This window comes from Trichoderma virens (assembly GCF_000170995.1).
Source record: "Trichoderma virens Gv29-8 chromosome Unknown TRIVIscaffold_2, whole genome shotgun sequence".
NCBI lineage: Eukaryota > Fungi > Ascomycota > Sordariomycetes > Hypocreales > Hypocreaceae > Trichoderma > Trichoderma virens.
Window position 1 is genome coordinate 846,755 of NW_014013747.1, and position 25,167 is coordinate 871,921.

General features: G+C 53.8%; 9 protein-coding genes across 9 annotated transcripts; 6 read left to right on the forward strand and 3 right to left on the reverse strand.

Moving 5' to 3' along the window:
* Positions 1–47: 47 nt before the first annotated feature.
* On the forward strand, positions 48–1,552 carry TRIVIDRAFT_63506 (uncharacterized protein; the record flags this gene model as incomplete). Its single annotated transcript, XM_014104914.1, has 2 exons — positions 48–101; positions 161–1,552. 2 exons carry the CDS (start codon positions 48–50, stop codon positions 1,550–1,552), a joined length of 1,446 nt encoding a protein of 481 aa, XP_013960389.1.
* A 1,458-nt stretch (positions 1,553–3,010) lies between these two features.
* Positions 3,011–7,045, forward strand: TRIVIDRAFT_55566 (uncharacterized protein; the record flags this gene model as incomplete). The annotated part of the gene is made up of 2 exons (XM_014104915.1): positions 3,011–3,107; positions 3,171–7,045. 2 exons carry the CDS (start codon positions 3,011–3,013, stop codon positions 7,043–7,045), a joined length of 3,972 nt encoding a protein of 1,323 aa, XP_013960390.1.
* A 651-nt stretch (positions 7,046–7,696) lies between these two features.
* TRIVIDRAFT_73573 (uncharacterized protein) lies at positions 7,697–10,656 on the forward strand (the record flags this gene model as incomplete). The annotated part of the gene is made up of 3 exons (XM_014104916.1): positions 7,697–8,303; positions 8,364–9,684; positions 9,763–10,656. The coding sequence occupies 3 exons, from the start codon at positions 7,846–7,848 to the stop codon at positions 9,931–9,933; spliced, it is 1,950 nt and encodes a 649-aa protein (XP_013960391.1).
* On the reverse strand, positions 10,028–11,365 carry TRIVIDRAFT_166775 (uncharacterized protein; the record flags this gene model as incomplete). The annotated part of the gene is made up of 1 exon (XM_014104917.1): positions 10,028–11,365. One exon carries the CDS (start codon positions 11,363–11,365, stop codon positions 10,169–10,171), a length of 1,197 nt encoding a protein of 398 aa, XP_013960392.1.
* An 892-nt stretch (positions 11,366–12,257) lies between these two features.
* Positions 12,258–13,515, forward strand: TRIVIDRAFT_35388 (uncharacterized protein; the record flags this gene model as incomplete). The annotated part of the gene is made up of 4 exons (XM_014104918.1): positions 12,258–12,445; positions 12,536–12,555; positions 12,616–13,068; positions 13,220–13,515. 4 exons carry the CDS (start codon positions 12,258–12,260, stop codon positions 13,513–13,515), a joined length of 957 nt encoding a protein of 318 aa, XP_013960393.1.
* A 1,773-nt stretch (positions 13,516–15,288) lies between these two features.
* TRIVIDRAFT_229267 (uncharacterized protein) lies at positions 15,289–18,273 on the forward strand (the record flags this gene model as incomplete). The annotated part of the gene is made up of 2 exons (XM_014104919.1): positions 15,289–16,164; positions 16,240–18,273. 2 exons carry the CDS (start codon positions 15,289–15,291, stop codon positions 17,971–17,973), a joined length of 2,610 nt encoding a protein of 869 aa, XP_013960394.1.
* A 133-nt stretch (positions 18,274–18,406) lies between these two features.
* TRIVIDRAFT_166777 (uncharacterized protein) lies at positions 18,407–19,745 on the reverse strand (the record flags this gene model as incomplete). Its single annotated transcript, XM_014104920.1, has 2 exons — positions 18,407–19,460; positions 19,626–19,745. 2 exons carry the CDS (start codon positions 19,743–19,745, stop codon positions 18,537–18,539), a joined length of 1,044 nt encoding a protein of 347 aa, XP_013960395.1.
* Positions 19,746–20,678: 933 nt separating this feature from the next.
* TRIVIDRAFT_35666 (uncharacterized protein) lies at positions 20,679–22,875 on the forward strand (the record flags this gene model as incomplete). The annotated part of the gene is made up of 4 exons (XM_014104921.1): positions 20,679–20,776; positions 20,846–21,394; positions 21,452–21,584; positions 21,727–22,875. The coding sequence occupies 4 exons, from the start codon at positions 20,679–20,681 to the stop codon at positions 22,873–22,875; spliced, it is 1,929 nt and encodes a 642-aa protein (XP_013960396.1).
* Positions 22,876–23,091: 216 nt separating this feature from the next.
* On the reverse strand, positions 23,092–25,127 carry TRIVIDRAFT_207931 (uncharacterized protein; the record flags this gene model as incomplete). The annotated part of the gene is made up of 3 exons (XM_014104922.1): positions 23,092–23,804; positions 23,861–23,930; positions 23,991–25,127. The coding sequence occupies 3 exons, from the start codon at positions 25,125–25,127 to the stop codon at positions 23,341–23,343; spliced, it is 1,671 nt and encodes a 556-aa protein (XP_013960397.1).
* Positions 25,128–25,167: the final 40 nt, after the last annotated feature.

Below are 25,167 nucleotides of genomic sequence, written 5' to 3' on the forward strand. Positions count from 1 at the left end.
GAGCTGGCACGGCCGCGAATGCTGCGGGCCGGAGCTATCGCACCACCATGAGCATGGCACATCCCAGCAGAGCCATGAGCTCGTCACTGGGCGCACGACCGGTTAGCAGCGAGAAGATGCTCTATTGTATATGGTGTGGTGCTAATTCGGTTTACAACAGCTGTCTGCTGAGGCCTACGGCGTCAAGGAATTGCCCGGCGACGAACCCAACGATGTCGTCTTCGAGAGCAAGTACGGACTCAGAACCGTGCTGCTGAACCGCCCAAAGAAGCTCAACTCCCTCAATGGGTCAATGATTCGCAAAATCGTTCCCCGGCTGATCGAGTGGGAAAAGTCTGACATGGCAAACGTTATTGTCATGAAGGGTGCTGGCGAGAAGGCTCTTTGCGCTGGCGGCGATGTTGCCGCGCTGGCCCAGTACAACCAGGAGAGTGCCGATGGATGGAAGAAATCAGCCGACTACTTTGCTCTCGAATACCAGCTGGACCACTACATTGCCACATATCAGAAGCCTTACATCGCCTTCATGGACGGCATCACCATGGGCGGCGGCGTTGGACTGAGCATCCATGCACCCTTCCGAATTGCAACTGAGAGGACAATGTTTGCCATGCCCGAGACGACGATTGGATTCTTCCCCGATGTCGGTGCATCTTTCTTCTTGCCTCGGATGAACGGCTCTATCGGAACCTACCTCGCCCTGACCAGCGACCGGCTCACTGGACCCAACGTTTTCTACAGCGGCATTGCGACTCACTACCTTCACTCATCAAGCTTGCCGGATCTCGAGGCACGCCTGGCAGAGCTGCGCTTCCGCGATGAGGACCCCCTCCCCCGTAGACTCGAGCTCATCAACGATACCTTGGAAGAGTTCTGCACCGGTCTGCCCTACGACCAGGCCTTCGCCCTGAGTGGTGAAACCCGACGGGCCATCGACCGGTGCTTCAGCAAGAACAACGTGAATGACATCATTGCTGCCTTGAAGGAAGAGCGGGGTGAGACTGAAGAGTGGGCGCAGAAGCAGCTGGCCACGCTTGGAAAGCGGTCGCCCACAGCCGTGCATGTTGCCCTTAGGCAGATGCGGGTTGGCGGTAAATGGAGCATCTCGGAAACCTTTGAGAAGGAACACCAGATTGCCAGCAAGTTCATGCAGCACCACGACTTCACGGAGGGTGTTACGGCGCTGCTGGTGCGTAAGGAGGCTGCCAAGTGGCAACCCGAGTCTCTGGAAGCCATCCCAGCCAGCGAGAACACCGCCAAGCCGTTCTTCGACTTCAACAAAGACGCCGGATTTAAGCTGTTCACGGACCGCACCTACTCCGAATACCCTTTTGCCGCCCTCGGCGTGCCTACCGAGAAGGAGATTCAAGCCATTGTATCCAGCAACTCTCTGACGCCAGCAGAACTCGCCAAGCAGGTCAAGGCATCAAGAAAGAACCGCCAGGGTGTGGCAGAGGTTGTAGATGAGATTATCAGCAGAAAAACAACTGTTGACGAACAAGGCAAAGCCCAGTGGGTGGCCGGGGAGCCGGCGACTTCAAGTCGACTATAAAAAGGAGGGCAAGGAGACAAAGAAAGAAATTAGAAGACGCATGTAACATGTACAATAGTAAAATTTAAAAAAAAAAGACGATACGCAAATGCATTTAATGAGATGAAGTGACGAATGAATGATGGAGTCGTCATGGTGTTATCTTGCGGAGATGGATGGCGTGTGGTGCGCCCGTGGTTTTTGCAGACGGCGGTGGAGCGTCAAACCATCGGGCGTCATGGAAATAAGGTGCGAGGCGCGATAGAAAACGGCTTCATTTATCGTGCTAAAACGGCAGGGCGAGCCTGGCTATGGAGGGGTAGACTTTGGGAGCCTAAGAAAATGCAGGGAGCAGCCAAGTCACGAGACGGATGAGTTGGAGGGGTGCTGATGGGATGGCAGACGAGCTCTCAAGATGGCGTCAACTCGGCTGGGGCAACTATAAAAGGGTCGACAAGCCCCGCCTGCCACGACCCAGGGCAGAGAGAAACAAGTGAGAGAAAAAAAGTGAGAGACAAAGAGTCTGGCCATTGTCCTCCTGTTTGCTCCGTCGAATTGCCCGCTGAACCGGAGCTTCTTTGCCAGGCCGCCAGACGGTCGTTTGTGTGAGACGAGTTTGCTGGCATTTCAGCGCCAGCACGCGAGCTGGATCGGAGCCGGACCGCTTCCGGGGTTCAGCCGGCTCCAACCAGCGATAAGATCAACTGCTGCATTGGGTAGGTGGGGTCCCCGAGGAGGCGGCAGGTTAGCAGGCGGGCAGGCTAGGCTGGAGCCCTGCAGCCTATTAACGCCCATGATTCAATGACTGCCGGCTGCTGCTGCAGGCACTTTCTCACTAAAAGCTCACCTGCTGCTAGTTCTAGTACACCGAAACAGCTGCCGTGGCGCGGCTAGCGAGCGCCTTGAAAGCAGCAATTGGCGGCACGTCGCTGTGCGTGTTACAGCGTGTTACAGCGTTACAGCGTTACAGCGTTACAGCGCAGGCACACGCTGCTGTTGGCTGGAGCGTGACGGAACAGAGGCCATCATCACAACAGCTGTGCTGCACCTCGCATCTCGTTGCTCCTCAACCTCAACCCACGCACCACCAACGAAGAACCCGGTTTTTCCTCTTGTCCCTTTTCTAGCCAACGGCTCTTTCTCTTGTCTCTGTAGCAACGTGGACCTGACCTCTTTTTTTTTTTTCCGCCCCATCGCCTTTTTATCTTAAAAAAGTCCCCTGCGCGCCTCTATTTCTCAGATCCACTTACGCAGACGCGACCTGGAGCATTTGGCGCGTCACGAGCATGAAACCCGCCTCCCCAATTTGACCCGGCACCAGAACCCAAGTACAACAACCCAGCACTCTCCACTTCCCTTTTTCAAATTCCCAACTCGGCAGAGCAATTCCCAACTCCTGCATCGGCAACCCAGCACCAGGGCTCGAACCTCCCGAAGGGGGACGACGACGACGGGCCGCGAGGGCGAGGCACAATCGCCATGGCTTCACCAATGCCCGCGCACTCCAGCGGCTGGAACAACACGCCTGCCGCCGCCGACGCTGACGACTATGGCGTGCAGACCAGGTTCATCAACTGTACGAATCTCCCTCATGGTGCCGTGTCTTAGTTGGCTGCAGCGGCTAATTCAGTCCCAACAGTGAAGGTGCACTACACGTTCGATAAAGAGGCCAAGGTCAATTGCCTGGCCAGAGGCTCCCAGCCCTTGCAAATCCAGACGGTGCCCATTGACGAGGCCAACTCCATTGGCGTCGTCGACCTGAGGGCTTGCGTACATGTGATAGCCGAGTGCAGCCCGGAGCTGACCAACCACGAGTGCGACTACACCATCTACGCAATTGATTATTCCGAGCCCGATCTCCCTCTGGTCGGCCAAGGCCTGCTGTCATGGGTCTTCCAGTCGATGCGGCCCGACTTTGGGAACCACCAGCCCAAGATGGTGACGGGCCGTGTAACGAGAAATGTCCTGGGTGTTTTTGGCGGTGGCAACAGAGAGACGCTCGAGGTCAAGTTAAAGCTATCTGAGACAGCCAGAATCCAGCGTTCCATCACATATGCCTCTTCCGTGGAACAGCAGCCTACCAGGCCGATGGAGCCAGTCTTGCCGCCCAGTGCTACCTCGGAGTGGAATTCACTGGTTCAGTCCAATCCCCAGATGGCCCAACAGGCGAGCCAGAGCCATGGTAGCCCTATGCCAATCACCCATTCACCCAGCATGGCTCCTGCTTTGCCTCAGGGACCTCCGCCACCGTTGGTGAGGCAGGGCTCCTTTGGGCCGAGCTACAGCCAAAATCCGCCTACACAAGAGCTGCCGAGGTTGGCTCCGATTCCTATCGAACCTCAGTCTCAGTCCATGTCTGGTATCCCGGCACCTTCTTCACGACCATCTAGTAGAGCGTCAAATAGGCCGTCCCGGAGGAAGCCGCCCACGGGTAGGCCCCGAGGCAGACCACGAAAGAAGCCCGCTGAAGGCAACACATCCGGTTACGAGGACGGAACTGAAGGAGAAGAAGCTGCACCCCCCAAGGAGGATGAGCCTGTCAAGAAGAGAGCCAAGGTTACCAAGGTGGACAAGTCAGACGCGAACCCCTTTGCTGCTGAGCCCGAATCCCTCAGAGTTGCGGCGAGCAATTCCAGCTCCCTGCGGAACTTTCGGCCCATTGCCATCAACAGCGACAGTGTGACAGGTAGCCATCTGCAGGAGGTCCCTCGAGCTCCCACACCCGTTCCTAACGGTCGTCTCAGGGCGGTACCAGGACGAGAGCCCAGCTCCCTCAAGCGACGTGAATCCGCGCTGAGCCAGCCGCCCGTATCAAGCTTTGCCACAAGCGAGGTCAGCCGGTTCGCATCTCCCGGCATAGACGACGACAGATCGCCAGAATCCATGGCCCCAACGCCAAACTACCCCGATGACAGCCCCGCTGATATCGGATCCTCGCCACCAGTTCAGCAGGCGACGCCTTATATGCGGTCCAGCCCTCCACCTTCAAGCCCCGTGCTGCCCCCGATGCCGACAATGGCCCCTCGTGAGCACGAGCACAGCATCCCGGGAAATGATATGAGCGAGCTTTTCGGAGAGGGAGATCCGTCTGTTTTGGAAGAGCTACCACCGCCACAGCGCACACACAGAGCTCCAAAGCAAAGCGTGCCGGTTCAGGTTTTTCAGCTCCAGGACGGCCCTAGCGGCCAGGATCTGGTGCATCTTCTCACATACAACACTCCCTATCCGACGTCGAATACGCCTGCCCCTGCCGAGAGCTCCTTACCACCTCCACCAAAGGGGGGACCAAGCCGGCTACAGACGAATGGCCAACCTTCAAAAAGGAAAAGGCCACAGCCGACATCACCAATGCTGGCGCCAACTCCACCACCTACAACGGATGCCGTCGAAAGACCCATGAGCCCAGCCCTCACCTCCACCCCCGCCCCAATCCAGGCTCCAACCCCGATCCCTCTTCCCGCACTTACTCAGGCGTCCATGTTTGCGCCTATTCCTGCGGCCACATCCCCTGTCACCACCGCTGCTGATGTCCCGGCCCTGCCTTCTGCACCTCCTAATGAGCCAGTATCCGCTGTTACGTCTACTCCCGAACTCTCACAAGCCGCCCCCGCGACGGACGACATCTTCAACGACCCCATAGTACAACTCGCCTCTACATTTTCTTCAAAAGAAGTGGCTCCTCCATTCATCAGACCTCCATCACGATCTTCACAACCTCCTCAATCAAGACCGCAAACCTCCAAGCCCAAGTATCCCCGCCAACTAAGTAGATCTCAGTCCGCAGGGCCGCTTATACTACCATCGAGCGATCCCGTTGGCCCGTCAGCTTTGTCTCAAGCCTCTGCTGTCGTCTCGGACCGCCCATCTTCTGTAGGAGGTGCTGACGTCCGTCGGCCAAATTCCATGGGGCAATTGGCTTTACCGATGCCTGAGCCTCTCACTGAAGCCACGACAGAGTCTCCAGCAGACCCTACCCCTTTGGCAAACCCAGCGGCTCCTGAGGAACCCTGTCCTCCAAGTGACTTCCTTCCCGCACCATCTTCACCCCCTGCACAACGATCAAATAAGAATATCGTGAAAAAACATGCCATTAAGCAACGACTAGAGGAGGCCATCAACAACGGAGAGATGCCTCCATTCTGCAGCAACTGCGGTGCCATTGAGACGCCTACGTGGAGAAAGATTTGGATTCAGGAACGTGACGGCGTTCCGGAGCGTTGTGAGTATTCTGAGAAGCCAGGGAAGATCACCGCTGTTGAGGTTTTACGGCGCGATGAAGAGGGCAAACCAACACTTCATCGAGTCGTCAAAAAGAGTCTGGCCATCACCGACGAGAGGAGTAAGTGGCAGGAGGCCCTGCTTTGCAACCCTTGTGGCATCTGGCTTGCCAAGTGCAAAACCCACCGGCCTCCTGACAGGTGGGACAAGGATGCCTCTCGACTAGGCCAGGAGAGACGGAAGAGAGGCACTGGCCGAAGCACTTCTCGGGCGAAGAAGAATCGTCCAAAGGATGATGGCCCTCTCAACCTCACTTCGGAAGCGTATCTCCCCACCGACGCGTTTGAGCCAGTAGCACCCTCGTCACCGAAGATGAACGAAGTTGTTCCTTTGGACTCGAACTCAATACTGATGCCCGAGAGCACCGAAAGTCAGCAAACTGAAAAGTTTGCCGGGAATGACGGGCTGGATGTGGTGTCACAACCAGGATCAACGCATTCTCAGGGCAGTGGGACAGCTCAAAGCCCCATTGATATTGACTTTAACGAAATCGCTGGCAGCACGAGGAGACTGCTATTCCCATCTCCTAGGAAAGAGGGGATGCCGAAAGTGCTTTGCGATGTAGACGTTAATATCGTTCAAACTGCAGAGTGTCGACCGGGAGAACATATCAAAGGCGATCAAGAAAATGGTGTCGTGCCAGGATCGCACGATGGCATTAGCAAATTGGACGATTTAGATGCTCTATTCAACAGTCCCCTTAAAACACGGCCATCCACCCCGCCACCCGATGCAGCGCCTACACTGACTGAGTCTTTCAAGACCCCTACACGACCTACCCCAAGTCATAGACCCATCACTAGAAGTGTCTCTCGGTCCTTGCGATCGGCTAGGTCGATACTATCGCCGAACCAGCATGCGCTCGAGCAGCAAACTCCTACTAAGACGCCGAGATCTTTGCTGAGAATTCCCAGTAGCAGCACTAGGAGACGCAGTCCGCGGGCCCATCAGGGAAGTTTTGACATCTTTGATTCGCCTATTAGTCGAAGCATTGTGCAGCTGCTTTCGGAGGGCAATGCCTTGGGATCTGGGGAAAACGAGATGGACCTCAGCAGCCTACCAGGGCTCGGGGGACACAATGAGGAGCTGATTGACTTTGGCAACCTCTTGAGCACGGATGACATGATGCCCAGTTCATCCCCTAAGAATGGATCTATGGGACTGAGTTTCGATTACGACGGCGCTGCTAATAACATTGCCGATTGGATGGACAGTGTCATGAAGAAGCTTAAATAATGCGTCTTTAAGCAATGCGATTAGAGAAAAGGGATACGGTACTTGATGATTGATGTCGGTTTTCATTATAGCGCGTGGAGTTTCGGATAGGTATTACAAACAAGCTTTCTTGATGAGAAGCAGGAGGAGCACAGAGTTGCTGCTCCATTACAGCTAAAAGAGAGAGATTTCTCTTTTTTTGCGCTCTTATATTCTCTTTACCTAGATAATTTATCTACCTTATATAGTGCTAGCATAGTGGATACCAGAGCGAGGCTCAATGATGTTACGAGGTTATGTTTGTGTGCCTTTTTTCCTCTGCCTGTCTTGAATACTCTTTGTTTTTTGAAAAGTGAAGAGTGTAGATTTGGAGTTTTGGGTTGCCATTATGAGAGACAGTGGCATAGATCAATACATACAAGCGTTCCCTATTCAAATAAAAAGCTACATGATATTATTGAATAAACAAAAGTTAAATATGGTTGTTATAATTATGACCTAGAAATGGGTTTTGGAATAGCGCTGGGAATTGACAAACGCAGAAGCTGTCTTACACTGCTGGAAGAGTACATGCGCTCATGTACCTCGACCCTCCAGCTCTAAAGCTCTGCCACTTAACGCGTCGCGTCTCCACGTCTTCACTCTCAAACCCCCACTACAGCCAGAGAGCTCTGTCTCTCTCTTGTTGCCACAGACAAGAATAAAATTGTCGTAATTGCCGGTACAAGTTTTTTTTTTTCGCATTTGTTTCGATACCGGCAAAGGACAAGAGGAGTCATTAGCTGCATAATTGGCCAATTGACAAAGTGCGGTCGCCCATAATGGCCGACGAAGAAATCCAGTCTCGATTCGCTCCCAATGGGACGCTGGAGCCAGATGTTCTCAGCGAGCTCCAGTCCATGGGACGACTACACGACATCTCGGCTGAGGACCTCTATTTCAAGTGGGAGTCGTACTGCATCAAGATGGACGTGGATGCGCAGGCCGTGACGCTGTCGAATGTGCGCGGCCTGAAGCAGAGCATCCAGGATGAGCTGGAGAAGTCGCAGCGGCGGGTGCAGCTCAAGAGCGAGAGGAAGATGGCGCCGACACCGAGGCCCAAGGCGGGCAAGGGGGATGTGTTTGGCATGCTGGATAGCTTGGTGCCGAGTACACCTGCGGCAGGGAAGCACAAGGCGCCTGGAAGTGGTGGACTGAGGAAGAGGATGGAGATGCAGAGGGACATACCCAGCTCGCCAGCAGCAGGGCTCAACGAGCAGTTGAGGTCGATGAATCTCCCGTAAGTAACTAGTGGCCATGATAGGCTGTTCTGCAAGTTGCTAACCAGTTGGTGTTTTAGAACGGCGACCTTTGCAGAACGACAGAATGCGGGAGAGGTGGTGGAAATCCTAAACGACGAGCTCCCGCCGGCCGAAGCTCCCATTGCGCCCTTCCCCGAACCGAGGATCAAGCTCACAGCGGCCTCTGATCAGAAGAAGATGGGATATAAGCCGCTGGCGATGAAGCTATCGGAGGCTAGCGAGATCCTTGACGACCGAATCGACGACTTTGTTGATCTTGTCCGCGAGCACCATAGTCTGGAGTACTCTGCCTTTGGCAATGCTGCAACCGCAAGCACAAGCGAGATTGTGGCTGTAGGTCGCATTGCATCGGATTCTCTGGAGGGAAAGCTCAACGCCGCCTCGATAGTGCTGGAGACATCAAGACGGATGGGGAGGGGTCTCAGAGTGCCGCTCAAGCTGGACGGTGTTCAAAGCTGGAGCTTCTTTCCGGGCCAGATTGTTGCGCTCAGGGGCAGTAACATCACGGGGGATGAATTCATCGTCAAGGAGATTCTAGATATGCCACTTCTGCCGAGTGCTGCGTCCAGCCCTGCGGCTCTTGAGGCTCATCGAGAGAAGCTTAGGGGGGACCCAGATGCCATGGACGCAGACTCGGACCCTGCGCCGCTAAGCATCATCTACGCAGCCGGGCCGTATACGGCTGATGATAACCTCGACTATGAGCCGCTGCAGGCGCTCTGCAATCAGGCAGCTGATACATACGCCGATGCTCTCGTTCTCACAGGACCGTTCCTTGATATCGACCACCCACTTATTGCCACGGGCGACTTTGATCTTCCTGAAGACGCCACATATGACCCCGATACTGCCAACATGAACACCGTCTTCAAATATCTCGTCGCCCCCGCGTTAAGCCGCCTCGCTTCTGCAAACCCCCATATCACAGTCATCCTCGTCCCTTCCGTGCGAGATGTTCTCGATAAACACGTCTCCTGGCCACAGGATACCATCCCCCGACGAGAGCTCGGCCTACCCAAGTCGGTGCGCATCGTTTCCAACCCCATGACCCTATCCATGAATGAGGTAGTTCTCGGTCTGTCTAGCCAAGACGTGTTGTATGAACTACGCAGCGAGGAGATCTCTAAGGGAGCACCTCCCGGAGAGCTCATGCGGCGGCTGTGTCGCCATCTGGTTGAGCAGCGGCATTACTTCCCCGTGTTTCCGCCGACAGACCGATCAAGGCTGCCCAAGACGGGTACGGAAGATGGGCTTGCGACGGGTGCTATGCTTGATGTGAGCTATCTTAAGTTGGGCGAGATGGTCAGCGTTCGGCCTGATGTGATGCTGATGCCCAGTTTCCTACCTCCTTTTGCAAAGGTAAGATATATTATTCATCTCTTTTTTGTTTCCTTTTTACCGGCCTATCCCCATATGACTAACTAACCATGGCAATAGGTCGTTGAAAGCGTTTTGGCAATCAACCCAGGCTCTTTGTCGAAGAGGCGTGGAGCAGGGACATATGCTCGCATGACTCTCTATCCCCCATCCTCAGACGGAGAAGTAATAAATGGCCTGATAACCCACAAGGTATTTGATAGGGCACGGGTAGAGATTGTGAGGATATAGAAGAAAAGGGCACCAAATTGGGGGAGGGTGGGTTTTAGCAACTGATGACAAGACATTTGGCACATTTTTTTGATATACTTGTTCTCATTTTAATCATGTTCTTTTGGCCATTTTTTCATGCCAAATAGATGGGGTATATATTTGTACGGTTATAAAAATCCAAGGTATGGATGCATCTTTGCATCCCCATTAAAAATATTACATGTGCAAGCCATCCTTTTGGGGGAAACCCCCTTCAGTCCCGATCATCAACCCTGCGTCTCTTGTCGTCGTCATGGCGATATCTTTCACGAGACGTACTCCTCTTTCGGCGATTCCAGTCGTCATCCGGCCGGAATCGATCGTCCTCACCGTCATACCGACGACGGTCATCCCTCCTCCTATCGCCATCAAACGACCCCCATCGCCCAGTATCTTCGGTCCGCATGTCCTTGTACTTTGTCGCGCCCTTCTTGCCCAGCTTGGTCATGTCCCGCAGCTGCAGATACTCGGGAAGCGCCTCGCGGTTGCGCACGTCGTCCTGTATGCGGCTGCCCATGATGTCTCGCTGCAGCAGGCCCGCGGCGGCCGTCTCCTCCTGGAAGAAGGCGCCCTTGTGGTAGTACTTTTGCTTGTATGCCATCTTGCCCTTGCTGTCCTTTTCCTCCTGCTGCTTCGCGATGTAGGCCTCGTCCTCGGCGGCGCGCTCTTCCTCGGTGAGGTTGCGGCGCCGCTCCACCTCCGCGAGCTCCTTTTCTCGTTCCTCGATGGCTTGGCGGGCGCGCTTGAGGCGCTTCAGCTCGCGGACTCGCCAGGCTGCTTCTTCGGCCTCCGGGTCCAGTCCGTCCGTGGTGTCGACGTCGGATTCCTCATTCTCTTCGTCGTCCCAGTGCTTCTTGCCTGCAGCTCGCGCGGCGAGGTCCTTCTTGATTTGCTCCTCGACGAGCTCATCTGCGGCCTTCTTGCGGGCTTCTTCTTCGGCCTGTCTCGCGGCCTCTTGTTCCTTTTCCGTGTCCTTTGCGGCGCCTCGCTGGTTTTTGGGTATGAATTTCGGCCGCATCATTAATCTCCTAGGCGCTTCCTCTTCGCTGCTACTCTCCTCCTCTTCTGACTCGCTTTCGTCATCCTCCTCCTCTTCCTCGTCTTCTTCCTCTTCCTCTTCTTCCGTAACGAAGCCCTCTTCCGCCGCTAACCTCTCTGCCTTTTCGGCGGCAATTCGACGCGCTTCGGCAGCCTCTGCATCTTTACGCCGAGAATTGAGATCGACTTTGTTTAGGTTGCTGATGATTTTGCCGGCGCTGGTGGCCTTTGGGGGAGGAGCGACGGCGACGGGCTCGATGGGCTCTTCGACGTCGCTGGCGTCGGAGTCTGAAGAGGAATCGGCGCCGGAGGGCTTGCCGGCTCTGTGCCGAGACGGCTTGATGGGGTTTGCCGTCATACGCTTTGGAGGCATTGTGAATGTGGTTGTGGGGGGAGGCGAGGAGAGTGGACGTGGTGAGTGGACGTTTTGTAGATAGAGAAACAGTTGTAGTAGCATGTCCAAGTAGAAAATCAGCCTGCGATAAGCCAACGCGGTAAGCTATCGGGCGGATAGAGCACTAAAACTCTCGGCCTGCGCGTCATAGCGCTGCGATTGACTACATGCTCTCACCAAAGTCTTGTGAAAACAGGCCTAGGGAGGTTTCAAATTGGTTTCTGTATGTGCAAGTAAATTTATATATATGTTTTGAATCACCTTGGATATTCTTGGGATGATCCCCCCCAAATTCTGCGCTCAATGGCTGAATATTATCGTCAGCATACGCCCCCTAGGTAGGCAAGTAGGTAAGATAGCGAGTAATACGAATAACCTTGTGTAGGCTGCCGATCACCAATGTCGCACCTCAGCTTCATATTATGCCACCCATTTACCACCAACGACAGTACCTTCCTGGAACCGCATCTACCCACAAAAGTAGACAGTAGACTAGTGTATAAAGATATCTTCCTTAGAATTTATTAAGCTGTGCGTCTTATCTTTCATTCATAAGCTGAAAGATATCCGTTATAGGGTAGGTCTGCCTGGGAAATGCGGAGTTGGCCCCTCGCCTTCACGTCACAGCTCCACCAGCCACCAAGCAATAGCTCAGGCACAGCATCTTTTAAGCTTTGAGGTACGCAAGCTCGTATGTTGCCAAGTTCACCTCATTTTTTCACCACGAGCAAAGTGACCGCTTTCCCTTGTTCCTTGAGGTACCAGCAACAGGTCGACTGTCTTTGCACGGCATTGACGATCCAACAGCTGCTGTGATAATTTAGCTTTAGAGCGGCATCTATAACTCAGACACTTGATCCCCTCATAGACAATGGCGCAGCGAACGGTCCTCATCACCGGTGCTACCGGGCTACTAGGCAGAGCAGTCGTCGCCGCGTTTCACACTCGTAGCGGATGGACCGTCAAGGGCTCGGGCTACTCACGGGCAGATGGCGTTGATATCCTCAAGCTCGACTTGGAGAGCGAAGCTGATATTGCCAAAACACTAGACGAGATACGGTGCGTTTCTCTTGCCCAGCGCTTCATTTGGCGGCTTTGCATAGCCGATATAACGACGTTTATGCTAACGGAGCTCTGAGCGGACGGCAGACCCCAGGTGGTGGTTCATTGTATGAGCCGTGTCTAAGCAATTGGAATTGGAACGGATGCTGATTTCCTACTCTCTCCAGGTGCGGCGCAGCGCTTCCCAGACAAGGTGGACAAGGACCCAGAGGCGGCCAGAGCTCTCAATATCGCCGCCAGCAAATCCCTTGCCAGTGCTACTGCGGCTCGGGACATTTTTATGATTTACATCTCCACTGATTATGTCTTTCCTGGACGCCCAGGCGATGCCCCTTACGAAGCCGATGCCACCCCAGGTCCTACTAACCTCTATGGCCAAACGAAGCTAGATGGCGAAAAGGCCGTGCTGGAAGAGTACGCTGCGGCCGGAAAGGAGGGCCTTGGAGTTGCTCTTCGAGTCCCAGTGCTCTACGGCCACGCAGAAACGCCCTCTGAAAGTGCCGTCAACGTGCTCATGGATAGCGTTTGGAAGGCCCAGACGGAGGGGACCAAGATCAAGATGGACCATTGGGCCATTCGCTACCCGACCAACACGGGAGACGTAGGACGAGTCTGCCATGGTTAGTTTTGTCTCATGCAAGCTCCGCCTCCAGGTTCCCGTTGTCTCATTATCCCTCTACTTCCCCCTATTTGAGCATCTTGATATCCCGTTACGCCTTCAACTGCCAGTGCCGACCCGGAAAGCTGTGCCGACGCTAACATGTTCCCTAGATGTGGCGACCAAGTACCTTGACTCGGCTGATCGCAAGCATTTGCCCCGGACGCTCCAGTTCTCGAGCGAAGACAGAATGACAAAGTACGAGATCTGCCAGCACTTTGGCGACATCATGGGTTTGTCCATTGCCAACATTGAACCCAACACGGAGGGCAACGACCCCAACGCTAGTGTGCAACGGCCGTATGATTGCCATTTGAGCACCCAAGAGCTCAAGAATCTTGAGATCGATGTGTCGACTGTCGATTTCGTCAGCTGGTGGCGCCGCGAGGTTCGAGCGTTTCGAAAGTAGTTATTAATAACCCACTCCTCTTTCCAAGCTGATTGACCGAAATACGATTCCGTATTGGCGACTTGATCTCTCCAGAGCCTTCCTAACAGGGTGACGTGTGCGTGTAAACACGCAGTTGCAAGCACGGGGGTGTGTAATCTGCCGTTCAAGACATGTCGCGCTAATATGCTAGAATGCTCGTATCGTGGACGGAGATTCGATGCATTAGTGGTTGCGCGCACTCCGCGTTACTGTCCAGTTGGCCGCTTGTATTTGTGAATACTGGTCCATGTGCCGCAACGGTGTCTGTCATATTATGCGGAGTACGAAGTAGGGAGGCGAATGATATATCAGACCCCGGTTTACAGAGTAGCCTAGACTCACCGAACGGTGGTTCGTGGGGGATCCGCTTGGAAGGCGACATGAGAAATATCTCAACCGCCTCCATGACCCGCCAAGGAGATGCCTCGAGTTACCCAAATCCATGGGGAGTAAATTCTGGAGAGGCACGAAGCAGCGCGGATCTAATCCGTGTAGTTTTTGGGCCTGGTAAGGGATCGCAGCGTCGCACGGTGAGTACCGCAAACCAAGGGAGAAATCGGAGATGCTGGTTGTACTAACCTTTGCTCTATGATGTAGCGCAATCTCCTATTCACTCTGGTGTGCACTCCAAGAGCCTCCCTTACATGAATTCTCTTGCTAGATTGAAGCCACAAGGTGATGGCTGCTTGTGTTCAGGATGCCGAACCCGGATGTTTGAGCGCTATCCAGCGAGCCGGTCAAATTGGGACCCGCATCAGGAAAAGCAAATATGGACGGCATTCACTCGCACGAACCCCCTTTGCAGGCGCTTGGATGCAGCAGCCACGACGGAACACTCGTACTGCTGTTGGTGGCAGTATTGCTACTGTACTTGCCACGACAAGGCCTACTGCAAGCGAGCAGATATTTTAAGACATTTGACCCATCTGATGGCCGTGGAGACGACTGAGCGGCCGACAGTGGACGGGGCCTGAGGCGGTTGACATTTTGGCGATATGACCTGCATCATGGGCATCGACGCTTGGCAGGGCGACTCCCTGATGCTCGCGCGAAGCCTGTCGCTTGCCACGAGAGATTGCGTGAATTGGGCTTTCTCTCCTCGATTTTTCCCTTTTCTCCAGCCTATTTCCTCTTCTCATCGCCCTTGCTCCTAACCTGTTCCCAGACAGCTGTTCTTCCAAGAGCTGCCTTATTGATAGCTCATTCCCTGGGCGACAACATTGCCATTGATTCTTTCTGCGAAGCCAAGTTAACAGCATCTGGTATGTGAGCTGCGGGACTGGTTACTGCATGATGACAATACGAGTTTTTTCTAATCTTTTTATAGTACTGCCAACCTTACACTTGCTGTTGATTACACCACCCCTTGTCTTTGCACCTTGGTCGTACTGCAGAGGTTGACGCTGAACATAGGGTATTGCGGGCGGAAAAGAACAGTGCAGAGGGCAAAGAAGAAATATTGACGGCAAAAAAAAAAAAAGAAGAACAATAAGGAGAAATTCCTTCTTATTCTTTTCGTTTCTTTTTTTTCCCTCTTCTCAACACTGTGATACACAACCCCCTGTGCACAACATACGAGTACGCCTTTAATCTCTGCTGTGTGGCAGTTATATTGGCGGAGGCACTCAACTCAAAACAGCAATCAGTCAATCAGTCGTGTGCTGTACCTGTGGCGGTTTTAGGTGGCTGATCGACTGACGGATCCGCTGCAAAACCTAATCTGACAGCGGCCCCAGCGCGGCTACAGCAACCATGGCTGCTGCAGACGATGTACCTGCAGGGGACCAGCCGCCAAAGACGCCTCGCAACCGCACCTTTCGAGGGAAGAGCGTTTCTCGCTTCAACCTGTTCCGCGATTCAGATGCGCAGAGCTCGCCCAGCTCCAAGAGCATCCGCAACCCGCCTGCGTCCATTTCGCTCTCGCAAGCTCCCCCGTTGCCAGACGCGCCGCCAATCCCCAACTTTGTGCTCAGCGCAAACCTCAAAAACGACTCGAGCCCCTCGCTGCTGGAACGCCGTTTCTTTGGAGGCGAGCTGAAGCCGCCGCCCTCTCCCTCGGCCAGGTCCTTCATTTCTGAGCCCGGATCGCCATTTGGCTCGCACTTTGGCACGCCATTGAGCACGACTGCCAGCAGGACTGAGAGGGAAATAGACGAACTCGCCGCACAGTTGGACCTTGAAATTGAGGAGGCGCATCGCAAAAAGGCAGAGGCTCTGCAGAGCTGCAAGGAAGAAGACGCCGCTCGCTGCGAAGACGACGTCGCGCGACTCGAAGCCGAGAGGGACCTTGTTATTGACGAGCAGAGGAAATTCGACTTGGCTCGTCTTCAAGCGCAGCCGCCTTCGACTCCGTCCGCGACAAAGCCCAAGAGGGTCCTCGAGAAGCTCAACCTGTTCTCGAGAAGCAGGAAACCGAGCAGCTCCAACTTGATTCAGCCGCCATTAACCCCTCTGCCACCGGCTACTCCAAATAGCATAGCACCATCTGTTTTTACGCCTACACCAAGCATAAGCCGAAGAAGTAGCCTTGACGACTCTCCTCCCCTGCATCCCTCACAAAGGATGAGCTTCATTCGACCACACCCGGATGGTGATGCGCCAATCTCTGCCATCAATGGCGGTGAACGAGTGAGTGCTGTTGATCAACTTGTGTTACCGTCGCCACCCATTTGCTAACCCCTCTTCTCCCAACCCCCCTTGCAGCGCATTACTGTTCGATGCCTTTCGTCGACCATCAATCTGGAGGTAACGGCTGAGACTACGCCGGAGGATGTCCTCATTGCAACGGCTGCTCAGACACGGCATGACATTGACGTTGAAACGAGTATCGTCGTTGAATGCTATGACACCCTTGGGCTAGAACGACGCATGCGACGTTATGAGCATGTACGAGATACCCTGAATTCTTGGGATCGTGACCAGGACAACTCACTCTTGGTTATGCCTTGTGATTTGCCGGGAGATGACGACAGCCTTGAGCTTTCGTCTGTCCCGCAGACAGATGAGCCTGCGCCTGGCTTTACTATCCAGCTTTATCACTCTCCTCGCCCTGGCAAGTGGAGCAAGCGGTTTGTTACCTTGCTAAGCACTGGCCAAATATTTGCTTCCAAGCGCGCCGATGCGCAACCCTCAGATAAGGAGAGCACATCATTGTGCCACCTGACGGACTTTGATATTTATAAGCCAAAGGAGAGTGAGGTGAAGCGGCATCTCAAGCCTCCCAAGAAGATCTGCTATGCCATCAAGAGTCAACAAAAGACAGTCGTCTTTCCCAATGGAGAGAATTTTGTCCACTTTTTCTGTACGGACGATGCCGCTGTAGCGAAGAGGTTCTTCAACCAGGTGCATGCTTGGCGAAGTTGGTACATTGTCAACAAGATAACACACTCACGCCCGATAGAGAGGCCGCCGCCCCTTGATCTGAGCGTTGAAAGTATCAAGATGCCAATAATCCCCGAGAAGTCCCCGCGAGTCTCTAGCGGCTTGACTCTTTCTACTGGATCCTTCATAGATGAGAGCGATTTTACCAGGGCCATCGAGGAATCTACCAGGAAGCTGGCTCTGGAGGCCCAACTCAATAAAAACAAACCTAGAGGAAGAAAAGCCTCTAGCGCATCTGTCGCCCACAGCGTGAAAGAAACGTTTTCACCTACCGGCTTATTGGGAGACGGGTATGAAAAACGCAAGGAGGAGGCAGCAGCGGCAGCCGAGACTCCAACTGAGAGCAAAAGCCCTACCGTCAAAAAGATTGAGGGTCCATTCACAGAAGGCCCATCATTGCTGAATAGCATTCTATCATCCCCCAAGTCGCCCGAACAGCCCCCGGTGAAGTCTTGGTTCCCATCCGCTGCAGAACATAGCGCGCGCAACCGAACCGCTTCGATTTCTCTTCGACGGCCTGTGACAGCTGACCCGTCGGCCCAGTCTGATCATGGCAAGGGGCCAGCGCCGCTTTTGAACTTTGCTACCAATTTCCCAGAGCCTCCACGGGCCCGAGATGGCCCTCGACAGGGCCCTGGATCCAGACATGGCCACGGCCTGCGCCCCCCACCAGGGTCGCCTCTCGTCAACTTTGCAACTGGGGGACAACAAGGACCACCTGGATCTCCAGGAGGAAGACCCGGGCCACCTCCTTCTGGAGTACCGCCGCCAGGCCCGCGAAACCGTAGCCGCTCGATTGCCAGTGCCAGCGGCGGTGGCTTTCGACGCATGCCTGGCGCCGACGATCTCCCTTCCGCATCTTCACAAAACAGGCAACCCGGCCCACGATCTAGTCGAATGCCTCCCCCTCCTTCTCCTCACGGTGCTGCGGCGCGGGACCGTGATCATCGCCGCCCGGGTCCTTTGCTACAGGAACGCCAAGAGCGTCCCAAAGAGCGTCCCAAGGAGCGTCCTCAAGAGCGACGACCAGGGCCTCTAGTCAATTCAGCCCGATAGAGTTTATGCACTGTATATACATAGCAGTGATGCGTGATAGCGATATGCGTTTCCTTGTCATGAGACCCTGATCCAGGGGTAAAGAGTTTTCGATATTAGGGGTTTTTGGTATTCCCTTTGTTTCATTTTTCTTGAATAACTCATCTTGGTCATAGCAATGGTCTTTTTTTCCCTTTGTTCATCATTCAACCAAGGCGAGTGGCACCGGGATGGCTTGTAAGCTATACATGGCAAATATTATGGGGAAAAATTGGACGGACTTGGTTTGAGCTTGTGTGAAATTTCATTTTAGAGGGAAGCCGTGTTTTTAGCATTTAGGATGGTTTGGTATTATAAAGTATGCGCAGACGCACACGGGAGAGATATCATGGGAAGGCTATAGCAATACGTAACACTAATCCATTCATGCGCTCTTTTTTTTTTTTTTTTTTTTGGTCTATATCTGTCGTGAATATATTAATCTGACTCTGTGTCAATTTTTACCATGCTGCAACGCCCTGTTCTAGCTGGATGGCTGCTCCTTTTTCTATATCTGAGAGATTGAGAGAGGGAAAGAATTAGATTTATTTGCTTCGCTTGTAGATCTTGCTCAGGAACACCTCGAACACCTGCTTCTTGAGGCCCTGGCTCTCGTCAATCTTGTTGATCATTTCCTTGATCTCGCCGGCGCGTCTCTCCTCAAACTCCTCGTATCGCTCCTTGAGCTTCAGGTCGTTGTAGAGCTTCTTGATGACCTGCTCCTTGGCGTCGTCCTTCTGGCCGTAGTTTTCCTCGAGGATCTTGCGCTGCTCGGGAGTGACGATCTGGAGGGCCTGGTTGACCAACCAAGAGCACTTGTTGTCTTTGATATCGGTGCCGATCTTGCCAATGTGCTCAGGCAGGCCGAAGTTGTCGAGGTAGTCGTCCTGGATCTGGAAGTACTCGCCAAGGGGGATGAGGATGTCCTTTGCGGTCTGGAGGTTCTCGGGGGTGGCAATGTCGAGCTGGTAGAGGGCCAGGGCGACGGGGAGGTAGAAGGAGTAGTAGGCGGTCTTGTAGATGACGATGAAGCTGTACTTGACCATGGAGAAGTTGTCGAGGTTGACGGTGTCCTCGGGGGCAGTGAGCAGGTCGCACAGCTGGCCGAGCTCGGTCTGGAAGGACGTCTCGTGGAAGAGCTCGACGAGGTCGATGTAGCGGGGGTGGTCGCGGAAGAACTTCTTGAGGATGATGTAGATGCCGGACTCGAGCAGGAAAGCGTCGTTGATGGCGATCATGCCGACGCCCTCCTGGCGGTACCAGCAGGGCTGGCCGCGGCGGGTGATGCTGCTGTCCATGATGTCGTCGGAGACGAGGAAGAAGGCCTGGAGGAGCTCGGTCATCCAGCCCAGGGTGGCGGACTTGAAGTATTCCTCCTCGGTCAGAGGTCGGCCCAGGATGACTGAGACGGAGTCGGGGACGGACATGCCGCGGTTGCATTTGCCGCCGAGGGGGTTGACCTCGAAGTTCTATCAAGGAGGAAATGGCGAGTTAGTATTGGTGGTCTTGTTGTTGTTTGATTTACTACCCCTTCTTCCTCTGCTTGCCCGTCCTCCTCTCCCTTCTTCTTCTGAGATTTGTAGGGGTATGATATAACGAGTATAGGGGACTCAATGAGGGCATTTGTTACTCACCTTCTTGAGCCAATTAAGCTCCTTCTCGGGCAGCTTGTAGGATTTGGCATGGTCAAGGAGAGCTTCTTCCAGCTTGGGGTAGACAGCTTCAAACTCCTTGAGGGTGGTCTTTTGAGCCATGGCGACGGATTGGAGATGAACAAGTCAATTGGACAGCGGGGGGGAAAGAAAGAAGAAGAGAAAAGAAAAGAAGAGCGGGTATAATCTGGCTTGAATCCAAGAGAAGAAGAGAACAAGCCGAGCGAGGGCCGGAGAGAATAATATACGTGCTGGGCGAGGTGTTGGGTCGAATTCGGCTACTCGAAATGGATGAGACCCCTCTATTCAATTCCGGGCCACGCTTAAAGCAGAAAATTGCCAAAAATGACCGGGGGGCCCCTCATTGCTTTTCCATTTGGGGGGGCGGTGAGCGGCCTCGACAAGGGCAGCTGTTTGTATAAGGTACTTGGCAGCTGCAGTTACGCGCAGCCGCTCCAGCGGACAGCACGAGGTAGCGTGTACGCGGCTTGCAGCGCGGCTTGGGATGGTGGCATTTGGTCCGCTGTAGTGGTGGTGCGGTACCTGATTGCCTGAAAATTGGGGTGGGAAGGGTGCTGGAGATAGCTGGGTTTGTGATCCATGGGCAATGATATCGGATGAGACATGCTCGCTCAACTATTAATACGCAGAGAGCAGCGAGTACTCAGTGCGGCGATCCCCCAATCAGCGCACTGCGCACTGTATTTCTCTGCGGGAGCAGCGCTAATTCCTTCCTGCCTCCATCACTGGGTACTTGGCACCACCTCGCCCTGATACGAGTACGGCGCAAGGCACGTACTCGGATTTGCTGTAGTGCTTATCGCGACAACTACCACCCAAAACAAGTTCATCCAAGTTGATGCGCACAGCCTGATGCATCTGCATTTCTGCGACGCTGACGCCCTGCATGATAGTTGAGTTGGATTCATGACACAGAGAGCAAGGGGTTTGGGGAGTCACAGCACGGCCGCGGTCGGGCCTTTGCGCCGCATAATCCATCGCCTGCCTGGTTCTGCTTTGTTTACTTAAGACGCCATGGCGTTGAGCTCCCACGAGGTTGCGCAACTCAGGGTGGCCCTGCAGGACGCGGTTGTCAAGTGCTCTGAGCGATGTCTCTACCAATCGGCAAAATGGTTAGCTGCTGAGTCTCCTGTCCGTGGAATTTGCGCGTGGAAAGGACACAGCTGATCGTCTAATTCAAGGGCAGCCGAGCTCCTCAATGCAGTGCCTGAATCGGAGGACGGCGAGGAAGAGACGGCTGGCTCCGAGCTCAAGCACGCCTCGCCCATCTTTTCACCAAACCAGGACGCCGACGAGGCCGCTCTGGAGGCAAAGGAGCTCAGCAAGTACCTCCTCGCCAAGTCTCTGTTTGACTGCAAGGAGTATGATCGTTGCGCCGCCGTCTTCTTGCCGGACTCACTGCTGTCCACTGTTCTCGACTCGCGCCTCGAGAAGCCCTCGGTAGCTGTCAAGGGCAAGGGCAAGTCCAAGGCAACGGATGACACGAAGCTGAGTGCGGTTCCGCTGCCCAAGCTGAGCCAAAAGAGCCTGTTCTTAGCGCTGTACGCCAAGTTTATGTCTGGCGAGAAACGCAAGAATGAAGAGTCGGAAATGGTCATGGGCCCCCAGGATCTCGGAACCGTCGTCAACAAGCAGCTTCTCATTGTTGGGAGGTTTCTGGCCGCTTGGTTTGAAGAGAGGACGACAGACGATGACGAGGTTCTCGGAAGCCAAGGTTGGCTGGAATACTTGTAAGTCGAATCCATTTTCAATGATGGGGCATCCACTAATGCTAAGTGGCTTAACAGATATGGTATGGTGCTTGCCAAAGAAAAGAATGATGAGAAGGCGCTGGAGTTTCTCATACGCAGTGTCCACAAGTACCCCATGAACTGGGGCTGCTGGTTAGAGATGACGTCTCTGATATCAAGAGTCGAAGATGTAAGTGTCAAATGCCGGCCCTTTTCTTCTGACAACAGTAGCTGATGAGCATCTGCAGCTGAACCGGATATGTCGACACTGCCCCCAAAATATTGTTTCTTACATGTTCCACCTCCACACATCGCTTGAGCTATACCAGCAGTCAGCGGGGCTTGCCAACTCTCTTGATCAGCTCCTTTCCATCTTCCCAACCTCATCATTTCTACTCACATGCAATGCGCTACTAGCCTACCATGCAAAGGATTTAATGGCTGCCGAGCAACATTTCAGCCGGTTGCTATCGCTTCATCCACACAGATTGGACTCCTTGGACCACTATTCAAATATTCTCTATGTGTTGAATCTGCGGCCAAAGCTCGCATTTCTAGCTCACCTATGTTCGAGCGTGGACAAGTTTCGACCGGAATCCTGCGTCGTCATAGGAAACTACTACTCGCTCTTATCAATGCATGAGAAAGCGGTGGGATATTTCCGGCGAGCACTAACACTTGACAGATCCTGTCTCTCAGCCTGGACCTTGATGGGCCACGAATACGTGGAGCTGAAGAACACTCATGCTGCTATAGAATCATACCGCCGGGCTGTGGATGTCAATCGGCGCGACTACCGTGCTTGGTATGGTCTTGGACAGACGTACGAAATGCTGGAAATGCATACCTATTCGCTGTGGTACTATAAAAAGGCGGCAGGCCTTCGTCCCTGGGACGGTAAAATGTGGATGGCGGTTGGATCATGCCTCCAGAAGATGGGTCGAGAGCGTGATGGCATCAAAGCACTTAAACGCGCTCTGCTAGCCGATGCGTACTATGACGTTGGCAGCAGCTTTGGAAGCGGCGGCGATCTGCTGGGTGCTCGTGGCGCCACCGGCCAAATGGACCCAGAGATATTGCTACAAATTGCTACGATGTATGATCAGCTGGGCGAAGAAGAAGAGTCAAAGGCTTACATGGAGCTGTGCATGGCGCAAGAAGATGGCGGCCCGGCCGCTGCTGGAAATCTTGGTGAGTCTGTGAGGATTCATAATGACTCACCGGGAGGCTCTGAAGGCTATCCTGAGCGAGATGATACCAATGCAGAGGGGAATGCTGAGGGCACTGGCGTCACGGCTGCGACCAGCAAGGCTCGGATGTGGCTGGCCAAATTCGCTATGCGCACGGCAGATTATGCGACGGCGAATCGACTGGCAGCTGAGCTGTGCCAGGATGGAGTCGAAGTAGAGGAGGCCAAGGCTTTGGCACGGGAAGTCAGATCGAGACTTGAGGCATCCGGGATGTTGGGGCCTGCAGGCTAGCGGCGGGTGCAGGCGCTGCGTCGATTTCGATCATGACTCCCATCATTAGTAGACTGAATGAACTTTATGATTTACTGTTATGAAGTTGGTTCTCTCCCATTTTGTGCTTTGTAAAGTTAGATGCATAGAATGAATGAATGAATCTAACTTTACAAAGCACAAAATGAAGAATAGGCAAGTTGATTTCACGATGCTGTGCAAGTGCTTCGATGATATAAGGAGCGTACTTTTTTTTATTAAATCAATACTTGTCTAGGTGTAAACAACCCAATCCAGCAAATCCTTTTTCGTCCGCCTTCAGTTCTCACGTATACATTAATCGTTTCCCTAAAATAGCAAGGAGTGTGAAGAAGATTAACTCAAAGCAAGAATTAAAAGCTGAGAACTGTCCCGTGTAGTGGGATAATGGCACTTTTGTTGTTGTTGATGGGCCTTCAGGGGCCCATGTGGTAGCGACGTCGTCACTTAGAGAGCCAAAGCGGCAATACCAGCGATGACGAGAGCTCCGAGACCAGCCTTGTTCTTGTCGGCAGCACCGGTGGGGATGACCGGGGGAGCGGTGCCAGTGGCAGGTGGTGGCGGAGGAGGAGGAGGAGGAACAACGGAGTGGGGAGGAGGAGGAACAATGGTGTGAGGAGGAGGAACGACGGTGTGGGGAGGAGGAGGAGGTGGCACGGAGGTGACCAGAGGAGGAGGAGGCTTGGTGTGAGGAGGAGGGGGAGGAGGAGGTGGCACCGAAGTGTTCGGGGGAGGAACAACAGTGGTAACCGGAGGAGGAGGAGGAGGAGGCGGCACCACCGAAGTGTTGGGAGGAGGAACAACAGTGGTAACCGGAGGAGGCGGCGGCACTGAAGTTTCGGGAGGAGGAACCACAGTAGTAACCGGAGGAGGAGGAGGAGGGTGAGGCTTGGTGATGGTGCAAGGACAGTCTTTTTACGAGTTAGTGGAGGCCGAGGAAGAAGGAGTGTTGCAAGGGGATACTCACTGGTAATGGTCAAAGTAGTTGGCTCGGTGACAGTAATAGTCGTGCTTCCAATAGGGATGGTAGTTGGCTCCTGCAACAGAGTGTTAGTCGCGAGACAAGTAAAAGCTCTGACAAGACATGAGAAACTTACCGGACAGAAGGTTGTAAAGTCAGTGGTGATGACCGTGGTGGTGTAGGTTGTCTCTTGCTCCTTGGTGTAGGTATGGGGCTCCCTAGTGAAGGTCTTCTCCTTGGTGTAGGTGAAGGTATGGGGCTCCTCCTTAGTGTAGGTGAAGGTATGAGGCTCCTCCTTAGTGTAAGTCTTTTCGTGCTCCTTGGTGTAGGTGAAGGTATAGGGCTGTTCCTTGGTGTAGGTCTTCTCGTGTTCCTTGGTGTAAGTGAATGTCTTCTCATGCTCCTTGGTGTAGGTGTAGGGCTCCTTGGTGTAAGTCTTCTCATGCTCCTTGGTGTATGTGAAGGTATAGGGCTGTTCCTTGGTGTAGGTCTTCTCATGCTCCTTGGTGTAGGTGAAGGTCTTCGGGGGCTCGTACTCGTGCTCCTTGTGCTCTTCGTACTTGTGGTCTTCGTACTTGTGATCATCCTTGTGGTCTTCGTACTTGTGATCATCCTTGTGGTCTTCATACTTGTGATCATCCTTGTGATCATCCTTGTGGTCATCCCACTTGTGGTCGTCCTTGTGGTCGTCCTTGTGGTCATCCTTGTGGTCATCCTTGTGACCGTCCCATTTGTCATCCTTCTTTCCATCCTCCTTCTTGAAGTCTTCTTTCTTGATGGCATCAGTATTGGCATCCACCTTAGCAGCATCCGCCTTGGCTGCATCCGCCTTGGCAGCATCACCATTGACAGCATCACTATTGGCAGCATCCGCCTTGGTGGCATCAAACTTGGTGGCATCACCCTTGACGGCATCGCCCTTGACGGCGTCATCCTTGGCGGCATCCGCCTTGGTGGCATCAAATTTGGTGGCATCACCCTTGGTGGCATCAGTATTGGCATCCGCCTTGATAGCATCCGCCTTGGTGGCGTCAGTATTGGCATCCGCCTGCTTGATGTCTCCCTTTTCCTCCTCCTTCTTGCCGTCCGCCTTGCTCTCCTCTACCTTGGCCTTATCGAGGGCGACTGGGGCAATCTTGGGTTCATTGACCTGGGGAGCAAGTTTGTCATCGGCCGCTGGTTCGACGGCTTTCTCATCCCGCTTGTTCACATCGGCGATAGAAACCGCAGACGCAAGCGCCGCGGTGGACGCCAAAATATGCATGAAACGCATGGTTGCGAAAGAGAAAGTTGATGATGTCAACGAAAGACAA